Source organism: Brienomyrus brachyistius, chromosome 2, assembly GCF_023856365.1.
Source record: "Brienomyrus brachyistius isolate T26 chromosome 2, BBRACH_0.4, whole genome shotgun sequence".
Classification (NCBI taxonomy): domain Eukaryota; kingdom Metazoa; phylum Chordata; class Actinopteri; order Osteoglossiformes; family Mormyridae; genus Brienomyrus; species Brienomyrus brachyistius.
In genome coordinates, this window is record NC_064534.1 from 40,043,644 (window position 1) to 40,063,957 (window position 20,314).

General features: G+C 42.7%; 1 protein-coding gene, 10 non-coding genes and 1 pseudogene across 12 annotated transcripts; all 12 read left to right on the forward strand.

Moving 5' to 3' along the window:
- Positions 1-383: 383 nt before the first annotated feature.
- Positions 384-6,741, forward strand: LOC125712193 (sterile alpha motif domain-containing protein 3-like). 2 transcript variants are annotated; one of them, XM_048981984.1, is made up of 7 exons: positions 384-416; positions 710-895; positions 2,518-2,594; positions 3,845-4,825; positions 4,919-5,071; positions 5,349-5,441; positions 6,097-6,741. In XM_048981984.1, the coding sequence occupies exons 4-7, from the start codon at positions 3,845-3,847 to the stop codon at positions 6,397-6,399; spliced, it is 1,530 nt and encodes a 509-aa protein (XP_048837941.1). In that variant the 5' UTR covers positions 384-416; positions 710-895; positions 2,518-2,594; the 3' UTR covers positions 6,400-6,741. The 2 variants fall into 2 exon arrangements, with proteins under 2 accessions (XP_048837941.1, XP_048837932.1); XM_048981975.1 differs by lacking the exons at positions 384-416; positions 710-895 and having other exon boundaries at positions 2,069-2,594.
- A 1,119-nt stretch (positions 6,742-7,860) lies between these two features.
- Positions 7,861-7,979, forward strand: LOC125737149 (5S ribosomal RNA). Its single transcript, XR_007396415.1, has one exon. It is a non-coding gene; the product is annotated as a 5S ribosomal RNA (ribosomal RNA).
- A 1,084-nt stretch (positions 7,980-9,063) lies between these two features.
- On the forward strand, positions 9,064-9,182 carry LOC125737078 (5S ribosomal RNA). The gene has a single exon (XR_007396344.1). It is a non-coding gene; the product is annotated as a 5S ribosomal RNA (ribosomal RNA).
- A 1,084-nt stretch (positions 9,183-10,266) lies between these two features.
- Positions 10,267-10,385, forward strand: LOC125731081 (5S ribosomal RNA). The gene has a single exon (XR_007391368.1). It is a non-coding gene; the product is annotated as a 5S ribosomal RNA (ribosomal RNA).
- Positions 10,386-11,460: 1,075 nt separating this feature from the next.
- On the forward strand, positions 11,461-11,579 carry LOC125735084 (5S ribosomal RNA). Its single transcript, XR_007394383.1, has one exon. It is a non-coding gene; the product is annotated as a 5S ribosomal RNA (ribosomal RNA).
- Positions 11,580-12,664: 1,085 nt separating this feature from the next.
- On the forward strand, positions 12,665-12,783 carry LOC125735878 (5S ribosomal RNA). Its single transcript, XR_007395162.1, has one exon. It is a non-coding gene; the product is annotated as a 5S ribosomal RNA (ribosomal RNA).
- A 1,074-nt stretch (positions 12,784-13,857) lies between these two features.
- Positions 13,858-13,976, forward strand: LOC125735864 (5S ribosomal RNA). Its single transcript, XR_007395149.1, has one exon. It is a non-coding gene; the product is annotated as a 5S ribosomal RNA (ribosomal RNA).
- Positions 13,977-15,057: 1,081 nt separating this feature from the next.
- Positions 15,058-15,176, forward strand: LOC125736802 (5S ribosomal RNA). Its single transcript, XR_007396070.1, has one exon. It is a non-coding gene; the product is annotated as a 5S ribosomal RNA (ribosomal RNA).
- Positions 15,177-16,251: 1,075 nt separating this feature from the next.
- Positions 16,252-16,370, forward strand: LOC125733516 (5S ribosomal RNA). The gene has a single exon (XR_007392860.1). It is a non-coding gene; the product is annotated as a 5S ribosomal RNA (ribosomal RNA).
- A 1,077-nt stretch (positions 16,371-17,447) lies between these two features.
- On the forward strand, positions 17,448-17,566 carry LOC125731260 (5S ribosomal RNA). Its single transcript, XR_007391545.1, has one exon. It is a non-coding gene; the product is annotated as a 5S ribosomal RNA (ribosomal RNA).
- A 1,076-nt stretch (positions 17,567-18,642) lies between these two features.
- On the forward strand, positions 18,643-18,761 carry LOC125731676 (5S ribosomal RNA; annotated as a pseudogene).
- A 1,072-nt stretch (positions 18,762-19,833) lies between these two features.
- On the forward strand, positions 19,834-19,952 carry LOC125731036 (5S ribosomal RNA). Its single transcript, XR_007391326.1, has one exon. It is a non-coding gene; the product is annotated as a 5S ribosomal RNA (ribosomal RNA).
- Positions 19,953-20,314: the final 362 nt, after the last annotated feature.

The window sequence follows — 20,314 nt, forward strand, 5'->3', positions numbered from 1 at the left end:
GAAGACTGTCACTCCCCATTCACGTTTTACACTGTTAGCCCGGATTTAGTTTCTACTTAAATATTAAAGCATTATATACTAAAAAGAAAAAGTTTGATGATATCACTTCATAATTTTAAGTATATTCTACTAATTTGTTGGCATAGTCCAATGTGCAAATAATGTGAAGTACAATAAGCTTAAATTGAAAAGTTATTTAACAGACCACACCTCTTCTTCCCAATTGTGATAACTGCCTATTAACAGAGTAATGAGCAGTTGCTCAAGGTATCAGTGTGTGTGTGTTTTCCTTATTTCAACAGTCTATATTGCAGCCTGCTCTTACACAGACATATAATACAAAACAAAAACAGTCTAAAACTGATTTTTTTGTTACGGTTGTGTGGATTCAAACACCGCTGGCGAGGAACTGGAAGGTGAGTTTAACTCCCTCAGTTGTAAAAACTTCATTTAAACTTTCGTCATTTCGACGGAAATTTTTAGACACTGGCTAATTTACCTGGCTGTGCAATGTATATTTACCTAACTGTGGGGGGGAGGGTTTTGGGGGCAGCGGTGGAAACAATTTTTTAACATTTACCGGTTCGTTGGCTTTTTTTATCCACAACTAATCGATATCTAATGCTAGTGTAACCCAGCCTTAGATTGAGCTACGCATTAATATGTTCATATTATTATTTTTCTTTTTTTGTGAGTATTCCCCTTTCAGAATTGAGGGAGTGTCGTAAACAAGATGCAGCGTTACGGCAGCTGGTTGTCATGGTACTCCTAGTGGGGATTCGCGGGCTTCGCCTTTAGGCTTTCACCTGGCCGGCTGCAACCGTTATTTTTTCCAAGAAGATAGCGGGAACACATGCGCCTGTTTTACGCGGTTTACCACGGCCTATTGTATCTGGTAAGTTCCTTTAAGACAACATAAGCGAATATGTATCTTAAGATGTGTATGTGACTTAAAATGCCCTATATTAAAGCTAATTCGCCGTAAACTAGCAAAATAATAAATGTGATGTCAGTGTTCAGACTTTTCCAGTCTGTTAGGTTTCTTAAGGTAAATGTTGTTAATGTTTGCTCATTTGCAGGGAAAATAAAGAGAAATTCTTAGAGTTAAGTCTAAAGACACCGATTAAATAATGGTTTGGAAGTGCAAGTATTGTCCTTTTAGCTGTGAAAAAAGAGCACAATTATTTAAACATTACAGGCTAAAACACGGAGGTTATACCAGAACCGAGCCTTTTCCTTGTTTACATCAGGAATGTCTGTGCACATTTAAATCATTAAATGCACTAAAAGTTCACCTGTCCCGCATTCACACAAAAACTCCAGATCAGCAACAAAGTACAGATATACCAACTAAGTTTAGCTGTCTGTCGTGTGGATTTACAGAGTCTTGTTCAGAGAGTGACTTTTTCACTCACCTGCATCGTGCACATCTAAAAGTAAATCATAAAGTCAGATGCCCTTATGAAGACTGTAATTTTGAAAGCAGTGTTTACTCCACCTTCAAAGCACACAAGAGTAAAGTACACAAACAACAGATCTCAAAGAGGTTTAAATCAGAAATTGTTGGTGACAATATTATAAGCCATGACAGTAATGCTTCACAAGAGCAGATGTCAGATGATGATATTGAGGACACACAAGAGTTGTCTGAGGTAACTGAATGTGATCTTCACGATTTAGAAAAACAGCTTGAGCACAACTTGGCATCTTTACTACTAAAGATGCACACTGTTTTGCACATACCAGAGAGTGCAGTGCAAGATGTGATAGAGCAGCTCTGTCAAATCAATAAGCTCTCACAACCACTTGTACAACACAGAGTCAGGGGCATATTAAACAAATATTGTGCTGACATGGATGAGACTGTTATTAAAGAGATTATCAGTGCTGTGTCAGAAAGTAACATGATGACACATTGTTCCAAAGATGGACCTTTAGGAACTGCCAAAAAAAGAGCAGCCTATGTGCGTAGAGAGTTTCCACTGGTAAATCCAATTGAATATGTTGTGGAGAAAGGCAAAAAAACTCTTGCATATGTTCCTATTGTTCCTATGCTACAGAAGTTGCTTAACAAAACTGATGTTTTAGACAAAGCTATGTCAGAAAAAGTACATGTCCCTCAGGAATTCAGATCATATACTGATGGGCAATACTTTACTGAAAATCCATTTCTTGCAAAAGATGAGTTCACAATTGCTCTTGTACTTTACATTGATGACTTTGAAGTCGCCAATCCTCTTGGAACATCAAAGCTTAAACACAAGATGTGTGCAGTATACTGGGTTATTGCAAACATACCTTCAAAATATCGGTCAACCCTCAGCTCTATCCAACTTGCTCTACTGTGCAATACCTCCACAGTCAAGGAGTGTGGTTATGCAAAAGTTTTCCAACCTCTGATCTATGATCTAAAATTATTGGAGCAGAATGGCGTTTACCTGGAGCAACTAGGTGCAAGTGTGAAAGGTACAGTCTTGTATGTTGCAGCTGACAATCTTGCTGCCCACTCTCTTGCAGGTTTCCTGGAGAGTTTTACTGTCGACAAGTTCTGCAGATTCTGTTTGGCAAGCAGTAGAGACACTCAACAACAAGAGGTATGTTCTGGTTTCTTTCAACTCCGAGACAAAGAGTCCCATGACAGGCAGGTGCAGGATATCAGAGAGGACCCTGGAATGACTCGAGCTTATGGTGTGAAAGGAGCATGTCCTTTAACTGAGAATCTTGAGCACTTTCATGTGGTCAGTGGGTACCCTCCTGACATCTTGCATGATATTTTGGAAGGTATTGTTCCAGTTGAATTGTCCCTGTGCCTTACAGACCTGATAGGCAAGACTTATTTCACCCTAGATATGCTGAATCAGGCCATCAGGTGTTTTAAGTACTCATTTAGTGACAAAACAGATCGACCTCAGGTTATTGGAAAGGGATTTTCCAGTAAGGGGACCATTGGTGGAAATGGCCATGAGAACTGGTGTCTCATAAGGCTCCTTCCATTTCTCATTGGTCACTGTGTCCCTGAGGGTGACAACACTTGGGAAATTCTCATGCTGCTCAAAGATATTACTGAGCTAGCTGTAGCACCAAAGCATACAGAAGAGACGCTTAACTTTCTGGACTGTAAGATAGCAGAGCACAGGCACTTACTGCAGTCAACATTTCCAGAGTTTCGTTTAAGGCCAAAACATCACTTTGTGGAACATTATCCTCAGCTGGTAAGGAAATTTGGTCCCCTGTCTGAGGTTTGGACAATGCGGTTCGAGGGGAAGCATAAATTCTTTAAGAGGGTAATTCGCACTGCTCAGAACTTTAAAAATGTTGCCACGACACTTGCTACAAAACACCAGAAGGCAGTCAGTTACCATCTCGATTGTAGCTCATTTTTCAGACCATCAGTTGAGATGTCAAAGGTTACTCCAGTTTTGCTTGCCACCTTCCCTCACAGTGTGCAGACAGCAATTGCTCAAAACTTTACAACACCAGAGTCGGTGCTTGAAGCTGCATCTGTCAGTGTAGATGGAATCAAGTATCATCCAGGCATGATACTGTCTTCTGGGTCATGCTCTGGTCTGCCTGCATTCGTCCAGATTCACAAGATTGTTGCAGTTAATGTAGAGATTCTATTTGTCTGTCACAAATTGGCCGCATGGTACAGGGAGCATTTGAGATCTTACCAACTTCATTGTGATAGTGTTACTTCTATGTGTGTGTTGAAGATGTCAGATTTAAATGATGTCCTCCCATTATCAGCATACATGGTACAAGGAGAGCTTATGGTGACACTGAGACGATTTGTAATTTGCTAAACAGCTGTCTGTCTTTTTTTTTTTTTCTTTTAATTTTTCAGATGGCCATGGAACAGAAATTAACAATGCGGGTTATCATCTCCGAGGGTGATATAAGAAAGATGACAATGAACCCTCGACCATACATACTTGAAGATTTGATTAGCTGGCTCAAAGGCACTCTCCAAACAAACTACAATTTTACCTTACAGTACCAAGATCCTGAATTTAACAATGAATTATGCAACCTCACAGACTTGTCTGAGCTCCCAGATAAACCAACGGTCAAAATCATCCCTATCATTGAGCTTGTACCAGTCCCTGGAGGTTCTGAATTATGTAGTGACACAGGCAGCCAAGCAGACACCGAGATCCTGTCCATCTCTTTGGATAGAAGTTCTCAGTGGCCAGCGGTATTTGAAATTCCAAAATTTCAAGTCGATGTAGATTATAGACTACGCCAAGGTAACCTGCAGTATTTCAGGGATGCAACCTTTCTTAAAGTCACAAAAGAACTAAAGCATGACATACTCGAGAAATTGGCTGAGACCATGTATGCATTTAAAGCATACCCAACAAAGGAAGATTTTGAGACTGTTGCTAAGGCTTTAGTGCAAACACACCCATGCCTTAAAGAAACTGGGTCACACTCTGGCTGGAATGGTTGGAAGAATAGCCTTAAGTTCAAAATGGGTAATTATAGAACCAAAATGCGGCAGCTGGGTCGACTTGATGTTACTGTCAATGGTGGCAAGCGAAGAAGTGACACTACAAATGGCGATCCTGCAAACACACAGATCAAGAAGCCAAAGAAAGGGGAAATAAATTTCCTGCCTGATTTTCCAGAGGGGATGACTGACCAAAACATGGAAGTAGCTCGTGAGGTTCTGGTCAATGAAATGATGAAGACAAAGCCAAGGGAATCCCTGGTTAAGAAAGAGATGGATGTGACGTTTGCTTTTCGCAGAAAGGAGATTGTCAATGAGAAGCCTGCCATCAGCCAGGTGGTGCATCGTTGGCCAGCTCTTTTTACAGAAAATCAGGTTTGTGTTTAGTGTCTACATATCATGTAGTGTTGAGTGTGTCAGATTAAAACAGTGTGAACATTGACTGATGCATTGTTTGCCATGTTTCAGGTTTATTATGAATTTGGCAGAGTGGTAGGGAAAAATCTCAGAGAGAACTTCTTGGATGCACTTGACAATTTGTCTCCAAGCCTCATGGACCTCTTCAAAAAGAAGAAAGGCCTTACTGGTCAGCTTTTGGCTGAACTTTTATACCAGACAAAGGTAAGTTAACATATCTACATCAGTCCTGTTTTCCTATGAAGCTTTTCCTCCTTATCCTTTTTGTTTCTTGTCTAATTTTTCTCTCCCCCTCTTTGCTCTTCTCTATTTCTCCCTCTTCTATTCATTTTCTACACCTTTTTTTACCTCTGCATTTTCTATTCTCATAATTTTATCTCCTATTTCCATTAAATTTTTTCCTAATCTCTTCTTGTAATTTCTTGTAAATTACAGTCAGTATCCTTATAAAGTGTTTTATTCCATGTCCACTATCGTCTAGACAACTGAGCCAACAGACGTCAGATGCCTTTGTCTTCGGGGACTGCCGGTCACCTTGGGTGATGATCCTTCTGCCTTCTTCAAGACCTGCTTTGTAAGCATATTCATTTTTATACATGTTGCAGATGCATGTGAGGGGCCGTGCAAGCACACACACTCACACACACACATACATTCTCCTCTTGCACACATTCTCCTCTCTCTCACACACACACACATTCTGCTCTCTCTCTCACACACACACACACACATTCTCCTCTCACACACACATCCTTCTCCTATCCTCCTCTCCTCTGAGAGGAGAATGTGAGTGTGAGAGGAAAATGTGTGTGAGTGCCAGAATGAATTATGGCTTGCACGGCCCCTCATAAATGCATGTTCTTTGTTTTTATTTTATTTTTAAACCATTAATCCGCACTACTATGTGCTACAGATTTATTCAGTTTTTCAGACTTGGAGTTTTTTTTATTTATTTTTACCATAAAATTGTCTGTATGTTTAATCAGTGGCATGAAATTAACTGAAAAAACTTGGCTGAAAAAAATTGGGTTCAGTTAACATTAAATATTTTGCTGTAATTGTACAGTGAAAAGGAAGCTGAACAAGCCAGGCCTCATATCTTGTATGAACAGAGTGTCTTTTACTAATATATCAGTGTACAGTGTTTATTCTTAGGGTATTTGTATTGTTAACACTTCGAAAATGTTTGTGCTAACTAACACACGATTGTACATTTGTTTCTCTGTAAGGACACAGCTGACAATGACTTGTACAGGCAAACTCCAGTGGGATTGCTTTTCATTGGTGAAGAGAACCTTAAGCTGAACCCATCCAAAGTGGGAATCATCTTGGAAGGGAATGTGGTGATGGATGATCTGGCCAACCTTCCTCAGGCCTTCTATGTCCTTTTTGGACTGATATATGCCCTGCACCTGGACTATCCCAGATACATGAAAAACACTTTTTGCTTTGTTCAGCAGGTGATGTTTAACCTGGGTAAAAGTGAGCTGCCACCAAAAATTCAGACTCTGAAAAACCAACTTGCAGTGTAAAGAGGTGTTGTTACACTATTTCTCCAGATAGGAGAAAGATTGTTTGTTCTTTTAGAAAAGGGACTTATTTGCACTGTTATGCACTTTTTTCTATTTATGTAATTGGACTGGCACTGATATGTCTGGTTTTGATTCAGATTAACAAACCAAAAACTGAGGAAAACAGTTTGCAGTGTTAAGTGGTGTTCTTAATTGTTGCACCTGATACCAGGTGCCTAGTTTTATGTCGTGCTTTTAGAAAAACAATCTGTTGTGTATGTTCACAATAAAGCATTTTACCCCTAACCGGGGTGTTTTCAACAAATGTTTCATCTGATTTCTTGACCTGAATAACTATTTATAATCCACCAGATTAAAAACTGAAATAATAATTTAATGATAATAACTGAATAAGTAAGCTACAACTAGGTATTTGGTACATTATACTTAAGATATTAAGTGTATTAATTGTGCAAAGAAGTTAACTTAGCAAAACATGTCAAGTTAAATCGATTTTGAATTGAGTGTAATGTACTTAACATTTTCAGTGAAATGAACTTAGGTTTTCATTACAAATTACTTATTTTTTTAAGGCAACCGGTTTCCTCAAATTTTTAAAGTAAATTCAACTTATCCGGGTTTACAGTGTAGAACTTATTGTTAATAATAAAGAGACAGCTTTTTACACACAGTTTTAAACAAAGTACTGATATAATTCCTCTTCAACTCACCGCTTTGTTTTCTATGCAAAAACCACTTCGCCACAGAAGACTCGATATTATTGGCATAGCAAGGTCTGCTCTTCTCCTCCTTTCAAAACTTGCTAAAAGCTGTATTTAAAAGAGCAGGTTGGCCTGGGTAATTCACACCCTTCAATGCCAGCTTAATGTTTAGGTTAGTGGGAATCACAGAGGAATTAGGGATGGAAACTTCTTTGCTGGTGGTAGAAGCGGTCTGGTGAATTTTTAGAGAGAAGAGGCCGTCGATGTTTGAATGTAGAAAATTGTTCTGGCTGCAGCCTGCAGTATGGACTTCTTGGTGTGTGTAGCTCCCAGTGTTCTGACAGCGCGACGTTATGGGGAAGCATGTGATTCAGCAGCTACCAGTGGGCTTCGTGCGGCGGAGATTTTGTGGCTGTTAGCGGAGTTGATAACAGAAGGTCATTAAGAGAAGCCTGCATGCGGTAGGCAAAGGAGTAATGTTTGCCGGCGGGGGACGTGCGGCGATTAACCTGTGCGGTAGTGAAAAGGAGTTAAAGAGAAGGAAGTGTGCGGATGCGGAAAGAATGGAATAATTGTGGTAGGCTGCCGGCTGAGTAGTTTGGTGAATGTTTGGTGTGGGTCCGGCGCTACCGATTGGATGGTGGTGCTGCAGTGTGAGTCAGATAAAAAAAAAAAAAAAACCAGGAGTAGGATCCAATGTGACTAACTGGCATGTATAGAGGCGTTTAATGCAAAAGGGCTATTTTTGGTAGTGTCTCTCGCTAACGGCCATACCACCCTGAACACGCCCGATCTCGTCTGATCTCGGAAGCTAAGCAGGCTATGGTCTGGTTAGTACTTGGATGGGAGACCACCTGGGAATACCTGGTGCTGTAAGCTTTTCTCACTTTTACTTTATACAGGGGGCGCTCCACTTCACGATTAATTTAAATCTATCACTCCCCTTCCATTTTACTATTTTATATATATATATATTTTTTTTTTTTCTCTCATTCATAAAGGCAGCTTTTAGAAACCGTTTTACTCTAAATACTTCCTGGTAATTCTAGGTGCTGTAAGCTGTTCGTGCCTTTATTCCACCAGGGCGCGATCTTCTCACAAACTTGAAGACTGTCACTCCCCATTCACGTTTTACAACTTATTGTTAATAATAAAGAGACAGCTTTTTACACACAGTTTTAAACAAAGAACTGATATAATTCCTCTTCAACTCACCGCTTTGTTTTCTATGCAAAAACCACTTCGCCTCAGAAGACTCGATATTATTGGCATAGCAAGGTCTGCTCTTCTCCTCCTTTCAAAACTTGCTAAAGCTGTATTTAAAAGAGCAGGTTGGCCGGGGTAATTCACACCCTTCAATGCCAGCTTAATGTTTAGGTTAGTGGGAATCACAGAGGAATTAGGGATGAAAACTTCTTTGCTGGTGGTAGAAGCGGTCTGGTGAATTTTTAGAGAGAAGAGGCCGTCGATGTTTGAATGTAGAAAATTGTTCTGGCTGCAGCCTGCAGTATGGACTTGTTGGTGTCTGTAGCTCCCAGTGTTCTGACAGCGCGACATTTTGGGGAAGCATGTGATTCAGCAGCTACCAGTGGGCTTCGTGCGGCGGAGATTTTGTGGCTGTTAGCGGAGTTGATAACAGAGGGTCGTTAAGAGAAGCCTGCATGCAGTAGGCAAAGGAGTAATGTTTGCCGGCGGGGGACGTGCGGCGATTAACCTGTGCGGTAGTGAAAAGGAGTTAAAAAGAAGGAAGTGTGCGGATGCGGAAAGAATGGAATAATTGTGGTAGGCTGCCGGCTGAGTAGTTTGGTGAATGTTTGGTGTGGGTCCGGCGCTGCCGATTGGATGGTGGGGCTGCAGTGGGAGTCAGATAAAAAACAAAAAAAACAGGAGTAGGATCCAATGTGACTAACTGGCATGTATAGAGGCGTTTAATGCAAAAGGGCTATTTTTGGTAGCATCTCTCGCTAACGGCCATACCACCCTGAACACGCCCAATCTCGTCTGATCTCGGAAGCTAAGCAGGCTAGGGTCTGGTTAGTACTTGGATGGGAGACCACCTGGGAATACCAGGTGCTGTAAGCTTTTCTCACTTTTACTTTATACAGGGGGCGCTCCACTTCACGATTAATTTAAATCTATCACTCCCCTTCCATTTTACTATTTTATATATATATATATTTTTTTTTCTCTCATTCATAAAGGCAGCTTTTAGAAACCGTTTTACTCTAAATACTTCCTGGTAATTCTAGGTGCTGTAAGCTGTTTGTGCCTTTATTCCACCAGGGCGCGATCTTCTCACAAACTTGAAGACTGTCACTCCCCATTCACGTTTTACAACTTATTGTTAATAATAAAGAGACAGCTTTTTACACACAGTTTTAAACAAAGTACTGATATAATTCCTCTTCAACTCACCGCTTTGTTTTCTATGCAAAAACCACTTCGCCACAGAAGACTCGATATTATTGGCATAGCAAGGTCTGCTCTTCTCCTCCTTTCAAAACTTGCTAAAAGCTGTATTTAAAAGAGCAGGTTGGCCGGGGTAATTCACACCCTTCAATGCCAGCTTAATGTTTAGGTTAGTGGGAATCACAGAGGAATTAGGGATGGAAACTTCTTTGCTGGTGGTAGAAGCGGTCTGGTGAATTTTTAGAGAGAAGAGGCCGTCGATGTTTGAATGTAGAAAATTGTTCTGGCTGCAGCCTGCAGTATGGACTTCTTGGTGTGTTTAGCTCCCAGTGTTCTGACAGCGCGACGTTTTGCGGGAAGCATGTGATTCAGCAGCTACCAGTGGGCTTCGTGCGGCGGAGATTTTGTGGCTGTTAGCTGAGTTGATAGCAGAGGGTCGTTAAGAGAAGCCTGCATGCGGTAGGCAAATGAGTAATGTTTGCCGGCGGGGGACGTGCGGCGATTAACCTGTGAGGTAGTGAAAAGGACTTAAAGAGAAGGAAGTGTGCGGATGCGGAAAGAATGGAATAATTGTGGTAGGCTGCCGGCTGAGTAGTTTGGTGAATGTTTGGTGTGGGTCCGGCGCTGCCGATTGGATGGTGGTGCTGCAGTGTGAGTCAGATAAAAAAAAAAAAAAAACAGGAGTAGGATCCAATGGGAATAACTGGCATGTATAGACGCGTGTAATGCAAAAGGGCTGTTTTTGGTAGCGTCTCTCTCTTACGGCCATACCTTCCTGAACACGCCCGATCTCGTCTGATCTTGGAAGCTAAGCAAGGTAGGGTCTGGTTAGTACTTGGATGGTAGACCACCTGGGAATACCAGGTGCTGTAAGCTTTTCTCACTTTTACTTCATACAGGGGGCGCTCCACTTCACGATTAATTTAAATCTATCACTCCCCTTCCATTTTACTATTTTATATATATATATTTTTTCTCTCTTTCATAAAGCCAGCTTTCAGAAACCGTTTTACTCTAAATACTTCCTGGTAATTCTAGGTGCTGTAAGCTGTTCGTACCTTTATTCCACCAGGGCGCGATCTTCTCACAAACTTGAAGACTGTCACTCCGCATTCACGTTTTACAACTTATTGTTAATGATAAAGAGACAGCTTTTTACACACAGTTTTAAACAAAGTACTGATATTATTCCTCTTCAACTGACCGCTTTGTTTTCTATGCAAAAACCACTTCGCCACAGAAGACTCGATATTATTGGCATAGCAAGTTCTGCTCTTCTCCTTTCAAAACTTGCTAAAAGCTGTATTTAAAAGAACAGATTGGCCGGGGTAATTCACACCCTTCAATGCCAGCTTAATGTTTAGGTTAGTGGGAATCACAGAGGAATTAGGGATGGAAACTTCTTTGCTGGTGGTAGAAGCGGTCTGGTGAATTTTTAGAGAGAAGAGGCCGTCGATGTTTGAATGTAGAAAATTGTTCTGGCTGCAGCCTGCAGTATGGACTTCTTGGTGTGTGTAGCTCCCAGTGTTCTGACAGCGCGACGTTTTGGGGAAGCATGTGATTCAGCAGCTACCAGTGGGCTTCGTGCGGCGGAGATTTTGTGGCTGTTAGCGGAGTTGATAACAGAGGGTCGTTAAGAGAAGCCTGCATGCAGTAGGCAAAGGAGTAATGTTTGCCGGCGGGGGACGTGCGGCGATTAACCTGTGCGGTAGTGAAAAGGAGTTAAAAAGAAGGAAGTGTGCGGATGCGGAAAGAATGGAATAAATGTGGTAGGCTGCCGGCTGAGTAGTTTGGTGAATGTTTGGTGTGGGTCCGGCGCTGCCGATTGGATGGTGGGGCTGCAGTGTGAGTCAGATAAAAAAAAAAAAAAAACAGGAGTAGGATCCAATGTGACTAACTGGCATGTATAGAGGCGTTTAATGCAAAAGGGCTATTTTTGGTAGCATCTCTCGCTAACGGCCATACCACCCTGAACACGCCCGATCTCGTCTGATCTCGGAAGCTAAGCAGGCTAGGGTCTGGTTAGTACTTGGATGGGAGACCACCTGGGAATACCAGGTGCTGTAAGCTTTGTTCACTTTTACTTTATACAGGGGGCGCTCCACTTCACGATTAATTTAAATCTATCACTCCCCTTCCATTTTACTATTTTATATATATATATTTTTTTTTTTCTCTCATTCATAAAGGCAGCTTTTAGAAACCGTTTTACTCTAAATACTTCCTGGTAATTCTAGGTGCTGTAAGCTGTTCGTGCCTTTATTCCACCAGGGCGCGATCTTCTCACAAACTTGAAGACTGTCACTCCCCATTCACGTTTTACAACTTATTGTTAATAATAAAGAGACAGCTTTTTACACACAGTTTTAAACAAAGTACTGATATAATTCCTCTTCAACTCACCGCTTTGTTTTCTATGCAAAAACCACTTCGCCACAGAAGACTCGATATTATTGGCATAGCAAGGTCTGCTCTTCTCCTCCTTTCAAAACTTGCTAAAAGCTGTATTTAAAAGAGCAGGTTGGCCGGGGTAATTCACACCCTTCAATGCCAGCTTAATGTTTAGGTTAGTGGGAATCACAGAGGAATTAGGGACGGAAACTTCTTTGCTGGTGGTAGAAGCGGTCTGGTGAATTTTTAGAGAGAAGAGGCCGTCGATGTTTGAATGTAGAAAATTGTTCTGGCTGCAGCCTGCAGTATGGACTTCTTGGTGTGTGTAGCTCCCAGTGTTCTGACAGCGCGACGTTTTGCGGGAAGCATGTGATTCAGCAGCTACCAGTGGGCTTCGTGCGGCGGAGATTTTGTGGCTGTTGGCTGAGTTGATAGCAGAGGGTCGTTAAGAGAAGCCTGCATGCGGTAGGCAAATGAGTAATGTTTGCCGGCGGGGGACGTGCGGCGATTAACCTGTGAGGTAGTGAAAAGGACTTAAAGAGAAGGAAGTGTGCGGATGCGGAAAGAATGGAATAATTGTGGTAGGCTGCCGGCTGAGTAGTTTGGTGAATGTTTGGTGTGGGTCCGGCGCTGCCGATTGGATGGTGGTGCTGCAGTGTGAGTCAGATAAAAAAAAAAAAAAAACCAGGAGTAGGATCCAATGGGAATAACTGGCATGTATAGAGGCGTGTAATGCAAAAGGGCTGTTTTTGGTAGCATCTCTCGCTTGCGGCCATACCACCCTGAACACGCCCGATCTCGTCTGATCTTGGAAGCTAAGCAAGGTAGGGTCTGGTTAGTACTTGGATGGGAGACCACCTGGGAATACCAGGTGCTGTAAGCTTTTCTCACTTTTACTTCATACAGGGGGCGCTCCACTTCACGATTAATTTAAATCTATCACTCCCCTTCCATTTTACTATTTTATATATATATTTTTTTTCTCTCTTTCATAAAGCCAGCTTTCAGAAACCGTTTTACTCTAAATACTTCCTGGTAATTCTAGGTGCTGTAAGCTGTTCGTGCCTTTATTCCACCAGGGCGCGATCTTCTCACAAACTTGAAGACTGTCACTCCCCATTCACGTTTTACAACTTATTGTTAATGATAAAGAGACAGCTTTTTACACACAGTTTTAAACAAAGTACTGATATTATTCCTCTTCAACTGACCGCTTTGTTTTCTATGCAAAAACCACTTCGCCACAGAAGACTCGATATTATTGGCATAGCAAGTTCTGCTCTTCTCCTTTCAAAACTTGCTAAAAGCTGTATTTAAAAGAACAGATTGGCCGGGGTAATTCACACCCTTCAATGCCAGCTTAATGTTTAGGTTAGTGGGAATCACAGAGGAATTAGGGATGGAAACTTCTTTGCTGGTGGTAGAAGCGGTCTGGTGAATTTTTAGAGAGAAGAGGCCGTCGATGTTTGAATGTAGAAAATTGTTCTGGCTGCAGCCTGCAGTATGGACTTCTTGGTGTGTGTAGCTCCCAGTGTTCTGACAGCGCGACGTTTTGGGGAAGCATGTGATTCAGCAGCTACCAGTGGGCTTCGTGCGGCGGAGATTTTGTGGCTGTTAGCGGAGTTGATAACAGAGGGTCGTTAAGAGAAGCCTGCATGCAGTAGGCAAAGGAGTAATGTTTGCCGGCGGGGGACGTGCGGCGATTAACCTGTGCGGTAGTGAAAAGGAGTTAAAAAGAAGGAAGTGTGCGGATGCGGAAAGAATGGAATAATTGTGGTAGGCTGCCGGCTGAGTAGTTTGGTGAATGTTTGGTGTGGGTCCGGCGCTGCCGATTGGATGGTGGGGCTGCAGTGTGAGTCAGATAAAAAAAAAAAAAAACAGGAGTAGGATCCAATGGGACTAACTGGCATGTATAGAGGCGTGTAATGCAAAAGGGCTGTTTTTGGTAGCATCTCTCGCTTGCGGCCATACCACCCTGAACACGCCTGATCTCGTCTGATCTCGGAAGCTAAGCAGGCTAGGGTCTGGTTAGTACTTGGATGGGAGACCACCTGGGAATACCAGGTGCTGTAAGCTTTTCTCACTTTTACTTTATACAGGGGGCGCTCCACTTCACGATTAATTTAAATCTATCACTCCCCTTCCATTTTACTATTTTATATATATATATATATTTTTTTCTCTCATTCATAAAGGCAGCTTTTAGAAACCGTTTTACTCTAAATACTTCCTGGTAATTCTAGGTGCTGTAAGCTGTTCGTGCCTTTATTCCACCAGGGCGCGATCTTCTCACAAACTTGAAGACTGTCACTCCCCATTCACGTTTTACAACTTATTGTTAATGATAAAGAGACAGCTTTTTACACACAGTTTTAAACAAAGTACTGATATTATTCCTCTTCAACTGACCGCTTTGTTTTCTATGCAAAAACCACTTCGCCACAGAATACTCGATATTATTGGCATAGCAAGTTCTGCTCTTCTCCTTTCAAAACTTGCTAAAAGCTGTATTTAAAAGAACAGATTGGCCGGGGTAATTCACACCCTTCAATGCCAGCTTAATGTTTAGGTTAGTGGGAATCACAGAGGAATTAGGGATGGAAACTTCTTTGCTGGTGGTAGAAGCGGTCTGGTGAATTTTTAGAGAGAAGAGGCCGTCGATGTTTGAATGTAGAAAATTGTTCTGGCTGCAGCCTGCAGTATGGACTTGTTGGTGTGTGTAGCTCCCAGTGTTCTGACAGCGCGACGTTTTGGGGAAGCATGTGATTCAGCAGCTACCAGTGGGCTTCGTGCGGCGGAGATTTTGTGGCTGTTAGCGGAGTTGATAACAGAGGGTCGTTAAGGGAAGCCTGCATGCGGTAGGCAAAGGAGTAATGTTTGCCTGCGGGGGACGTGCGGCGATTAACCTGTGAGGTAGTGAAAAGGACTCAAAGAGAAGTAAGTGTGCGGATGCGGAAAGAATGGAATAATTGTGGTAGGCTGCCGGCTGAGTAGTTTGGTGAATGTTTGGTGTGGGTGCGGCGCTGCCGATTGGATGGTGGTGCTGCAGTGTGAGTCAGATAAAAAAAAAAAAAAAACCAGGAGTAGGATCCAATGGGACTAACTGGCATGTATAGACGCGTGTAATGCAAAAGGGCTGTTTTTTGTAGCGTCTCTCGCTTATGGCCATACCACCCTGAACACGCCTGATCTCATCTGATCGCTGAAGCCAAGCAGGGTAGGGTCTGGTTAGTACTTGGATGGGAGACCTCCTGGGAATACCAGGTGCTGTAAGCTTTTCTCACTTTTACTTTATACAGGGGGCGCTCCACTTCACGATTAATTTAAATCTATCACTCCCCTTCCATTTTACTATTTTATATATATATTTTTTTTTTCTCTCATTCATAAAGGCAGCTTTTAGAAACCGTTTTACTCTAAATACTTCCTGGTAATTCTAGGTGCTGTAAGCTGTTCGTGCCTTTATTCCACCAGGGCGCGATCTTCTCACAAACTTGAAGACTGTCACTCCCCATTCACGTTTTACAACTTATTGTTAATGATAAAGAGACAGCTTTTTACACACAGTTTTAAACAAAGTACTGATATTATTCCTCTTCAACTGACCGCTTTGTTTTCTATGCAAAAACCACTTCGCCACAGAAGACTCGATATTATTGGCATAGCAAGTTCTGCTCTTCTCCTTTCAAAACTTGCTAAAAGCTGTATTTAAAAGAACAGATTGGCCGGGGTAATTCACACCCTTCAATGCCAGCTTAATGTTTAGGTTAGTGGGAATCACAGAGGAATTAGGGATGGAAACTTCTTTGCTGGTGGTAGAAGCGGTCTGGTGAATTTTTAGAGAGAAGAGGCCGTCGATGTTTGAATGTAGAAAATTGTTCTGGCTGCAGCCTGCAGTATGGACTTGTTGGTGTGTGTAGCTCCCAGTGTTCTGACAGCGCGACGTTTTGGGGAAGCATGTGATTCAGCAGCTACCAGTGGGCTTCGTGCGGCGGAGATTTTGTGGCTGTTAGCGGAGTTGATAACAGAGGGTCGTTAAGAGAAGCCTGCATGCAGTAGGCAAAGGAGTAATGTTTGCCGGCGGGGGACGTGCGGCGATTAACCTGTGCGGTAGTGAAAAGGAGTTAAAAAGAAGGAAGTGTGCGGATGCGGAAAGAATGGAATAATTGTGGAAGGCTGCCGGCTGAGTAGTTTGGTGAATGTTTGGTGTGGGTCCGGCGCTGCCGATTGGATGGTGGTGCTGCAGTGTGAGTCAGATAAAAAAAAAAAAACCAGGAGTAGGATCCAATGGGACTAACTGGCATGTATAGACGCGTGTAATGCAAAAGGGCTGTTTTTGGTCACGTCTCTCGCTTATGGCCATACCACCCTGAACATGCCCGATCTCATCCGATCTCGGAAACCAAGCAGGGTAGGGTCTGGTTAGTACTTGGATGGGAGACCTCCTGGGAATACCAGGTGCTGTAAGCTTTACTCACTTTTACTTTATACAGGGGGCGCTCCACTTCACGATTAATTTAAATCTATCACTCCCCTTCCATTTTACTATTTTATATATATATATATTTTTCTCTCATTCATAAAGGCAGCTTTTACACACGTTTTACTCTAAATACTGCCTGGTAATTCTAGGTGCTGTAAGCTGTTCGTGCCTTTATTCCACCAGGGCACGATCTTCTCACAAACTTGAAGACTGTCACTCCCCATTCACGTTTTACAACTTATTGTTAATAATAAAGAGACAGCTTTTTACACACAGTTTTAAACAAAGTACTGATATAATTCCTCTTCAACTCACCGCTTTGTTTTCTATGCAAAAACCACTTCGCCACAGACAACTTGATATTGTTGGCATAGCAAGGTCTGCTCTTCTCCTCCTTTCAAAACTTGCTAAAAGCTGTATTTAAAAGAGCAGGTTGGCCGGGGTAATTCACACCCTTCAATGCCAGCTTAATGTTTAGGTTAGTGGGAATCACAGAGGAATTAGGGATGGAAACTTCTTTGCTGGTGGTAGAAGCGGTCTGGTGAATTTTTAGAGAGAAGAGGCCGTCGATGTTTCAATGTAGAAAATTGTTCTGGCTGCAGCCTGCAGTATGGACTTGTTGGCGTGTGTAGCTCCCAGTGTTCTGACAGCGCGACGTTTTGGGGAAGCATGTGATTCAACAGCAACCAGTGGGCTTCGTGCGGCGGAGATTTTGTGGCTGTTAGCGGAGTTGATAACAGAGGGTCTTTAAGAGAAGCCTGCATGCGGTAGGCAAATGAGTAATGTTTGCCGGCGGGGGACGTGCGGCGATTAACCTGTTCGGTAGTGAAAAGGACTTAAAGAGAAGGAAGTGTGCGGATGCGGAAAGAATGGAATAATTGTGGTAGGCTGCCGGCTGAGTAGTTTGGTGAATGTGTGGTGTGGGTGCGGCGCTGCCGATTGGATGGTGGTGCTGCAGTGTGAGTCAGATAAAAAAAAAAAAAAACAGGAGTAGGATCCAATGGGACTAACTGGCATGTATAGAGGCGTGTAATGCAAAAGGGCTGTTTTTGTTCGCCGCTCTCGCTTATGGCCATACCACGCTGAACACGCCCGATCTCGTCTGATCTCGGAAGCTAAGCGGGGTAGGGTCTGGTTAGTACTTCAATGGGAGACTGCCTGGGAATACCAAGTGCTGTAAGCTTTTCTCACTTTTACTTCATACAGGGGGCACTCCACCTCACGAATAATTTAAATCTATCACTCCCCTTCCATTTTACTATTTTATATATATATTTTTTTTTCTCTCATTCATAAAGGCAGCTTTTACACACCGTTTTACTCTAAATACTTCCTGGTAATTCTAGGTGCTGTAAGCTGTCCGTGCCTTTATTCCACCAGGGCGCGATCTTCTCACAAACTTGAAGACTGTCACTCCCCATTCACGTTTTACAACTTATTGTTAATGATAAAGAGACAGCTTTTTACACACAGTTTTAAACAAAGTACTGATATTATTCCTCTTCAACTGACCGCTTTGTTTTCTATGCAAAAACCACTTCGCCACAGAAGACTCGATATTATTGGCATAGCAAGTTCTGCTCTTCTCCTTTCAAAACTTGCTAAAAGCTGTATTTAAAAGAACAGATTGGCCGGGGTAATTCACACCCTTCAATGCCAGCTTAATGTTTAGGTTAGTGGGAATCACAGAGGAATTAGGGATGGAAACTTCTTTGCTGGTGGTAGAAGCGGTCTGGTGAATTTTTAGAGAGAAGACGCCGTCGATGTTTGAATGTAGAAAATTGTTCTGGCTGCAGCCTGCAGTATGGACTTGTTGGCGTGTGTAGCTCCCAGTGTTCTGACAGCGTGACATTTTGGGGAAGCATGTGATTCAACAGCAACCAGTGGGCTTCGTGCGGCGGAGATTTTGTGGCTGTTAGCGGAGTTGATAACAGAGGGTCTTTAAGAGAAGCCTGCATGCGGTAGGCAAATGAGTAATGTTTGCCGGCGGGGGACGTGCGGCGATTAACCTGTTCGGTAGTGAAAAGGACTTAAAGAGAAGGAAGTGTGCGGATGCGGAAAGAATGGAATAATTGTGGTAGGCTGCCGGCTGAGTAGTTTGGTGAATGTTTGGTGTGGGTGCGGCGCTGCCGATTGGATGGTGGTGCTGCAGTGTGAGTCAGATAAAAAAAAAAAAAAAACGGGAGTAGGATCCAATGGGACTAACTGGCATGTATAGAGGCGTGTAATGCAAAAGGGCTGTTTTTGTTCGCGGTTCTCGCTTATGGCCATACCACCCTGAACACGCCCGATCTTGTCTGATCTCGGAAGCTAAGAGGGGTAGGGTCTGGTTAGTACTTGGATGGGAGACTGCCTGGGAATACCACGTGCTGTAAGCTTTTCTCACTTTTACTTTATACAGGGGGCACTCCACCTCACGATTAATTTAAATCTATCACTCCCCTTCTATTTTACTATTTTATATATTTCTTTTTTCTCTCATTCATGAAGGCAGCTTTTACACACGTTTTACTCTAAATACTGCCTGGTAATTCTAGGTGCTGTAAGCTGTTCGTGCCTTTATACCACCAGGGCACGATCTTCTCACAAACTTGAAGACTGTCACTCCCCATTCACGTTTTACAACTTATTGTTAATGATAAAGAGACAGCTCTTTACACACAGTTTTAAACAAAGTACTGATATTATTCCTCTTCAACTGACCGCTTTGTTTTCTATGCAAAAACCACTTCGCCACAGAAGACTCGATATTATTGGCATAGCAAGTTCTGCTCTTCTCCTTTCAAAACTTGCTAAAAGCTGTATTTAAAAGAACAGATTGGCCGGGGTAATTCACACCCTTCAATGCCAGCTTAATGTTTAGGTTAGTGGGAATCACAGAGGAATTAGGGATGGAAACTTCTTTGCTGGTGGTAGAAGCGGTCTGGTGAATTTTTAGAGAGAAGACGCCGTCGATGTTTGAATGTAGAAAATTGTTCTGGCTGCAGCCTGCGGTATGGACTTGTTGGCGTGTGTAGCTCCCAGTGTTCTGACAGCGTGACATTTTGGGGAAGCATGTGATTCAACAGCAACCAGTGGGCTTCGTGCGGCGGAGATTTTGTGGCTGTTAGCGGAGTTGATAACAGAGGGTCTTTAAGAGAAGCCTGCATGCGGTAGGCAAATGAGTAATGTTTGCCGGCGTGGGACGTGCGGCGATTAACCTGTTCGGTAGTGAAAAGGACTTAAAGAGAAGGAAGTGTGCGGATGCGGAAAGAATGGAATAATTGTGGTAGGCTGCCGGCTGAGTAGTTTGGTGAATGTTTGGTGTGGGTGCGGCGCTGCCGATTGGATGGTGGTGCTGCAGTGTGAGTCAGATAAAAAAAAAAAAAAAACGGGAGTAGGATCCAATGGGACTAACTGGCATGTATAGAGGCGTGTAATGCAAAAGGGCTGTTTTTGTTCGCGGTTCTCGCTCATGGCCATACCACCCTGAACACGCCCGATCTCGTCTGATCTCGGAAGCTAAGCGGGGTAGGGTCTGGTTAGTACTTGGATGGGAGACTGCCTGGGAATACCACGTGCTGTAAGCTTTTCTCACTTTTACTTTATACAGGGGGCACTCCACCTCACGATTAATTTAAATCTATCACTCCCCTTCTATTTTACTATTTTATATATTTCTTTTTTCTCTCATTCATGAAGGCAGCTTTTACACACGTTTTACTCTAAATACTGCCTGGTAATTCTAGGTGCTGTAAGCTGTTCGTGCCTTTATTCCACCAGGGCGCGATCTTCTGACAAACTTGAAGACTGTCACTCAACATTCACGTTTTACAACTTATTGTTAATGATAAAGAGACAGCTTTTTACACACAGTTTTAAACAAAGTACTGATATTATTCCTCTTCAACGGACCGCTTTGTTTTCTATGCAAAAACCACTTCGCCACAGA

Excerpts from the sequence above, each read along its gene's own strand:
- LOC125712193 (XM_048981975.1), top strand. The coding sequence starts at position 2,097 with ATGTCAGAAAAAGTACATGTCCCTCAGGAATTCAGATCATATACTGAT. Across the intron at positions 5,072-5,348 it reads AACTTTTATACCAGACAAAG|ACAACTGAGCCAACAGACGT; the intron begins GTAAGTTAACAT and ends ACTATCGTCTAG. Across the intron at positions 5,442-6,096 it reads CCTTCTTCAAGACCTGCTTT|GACACAGCTGACAATGACTT; the intron begins GTAAGCATATTC and ends TTTCTCTGTAAG.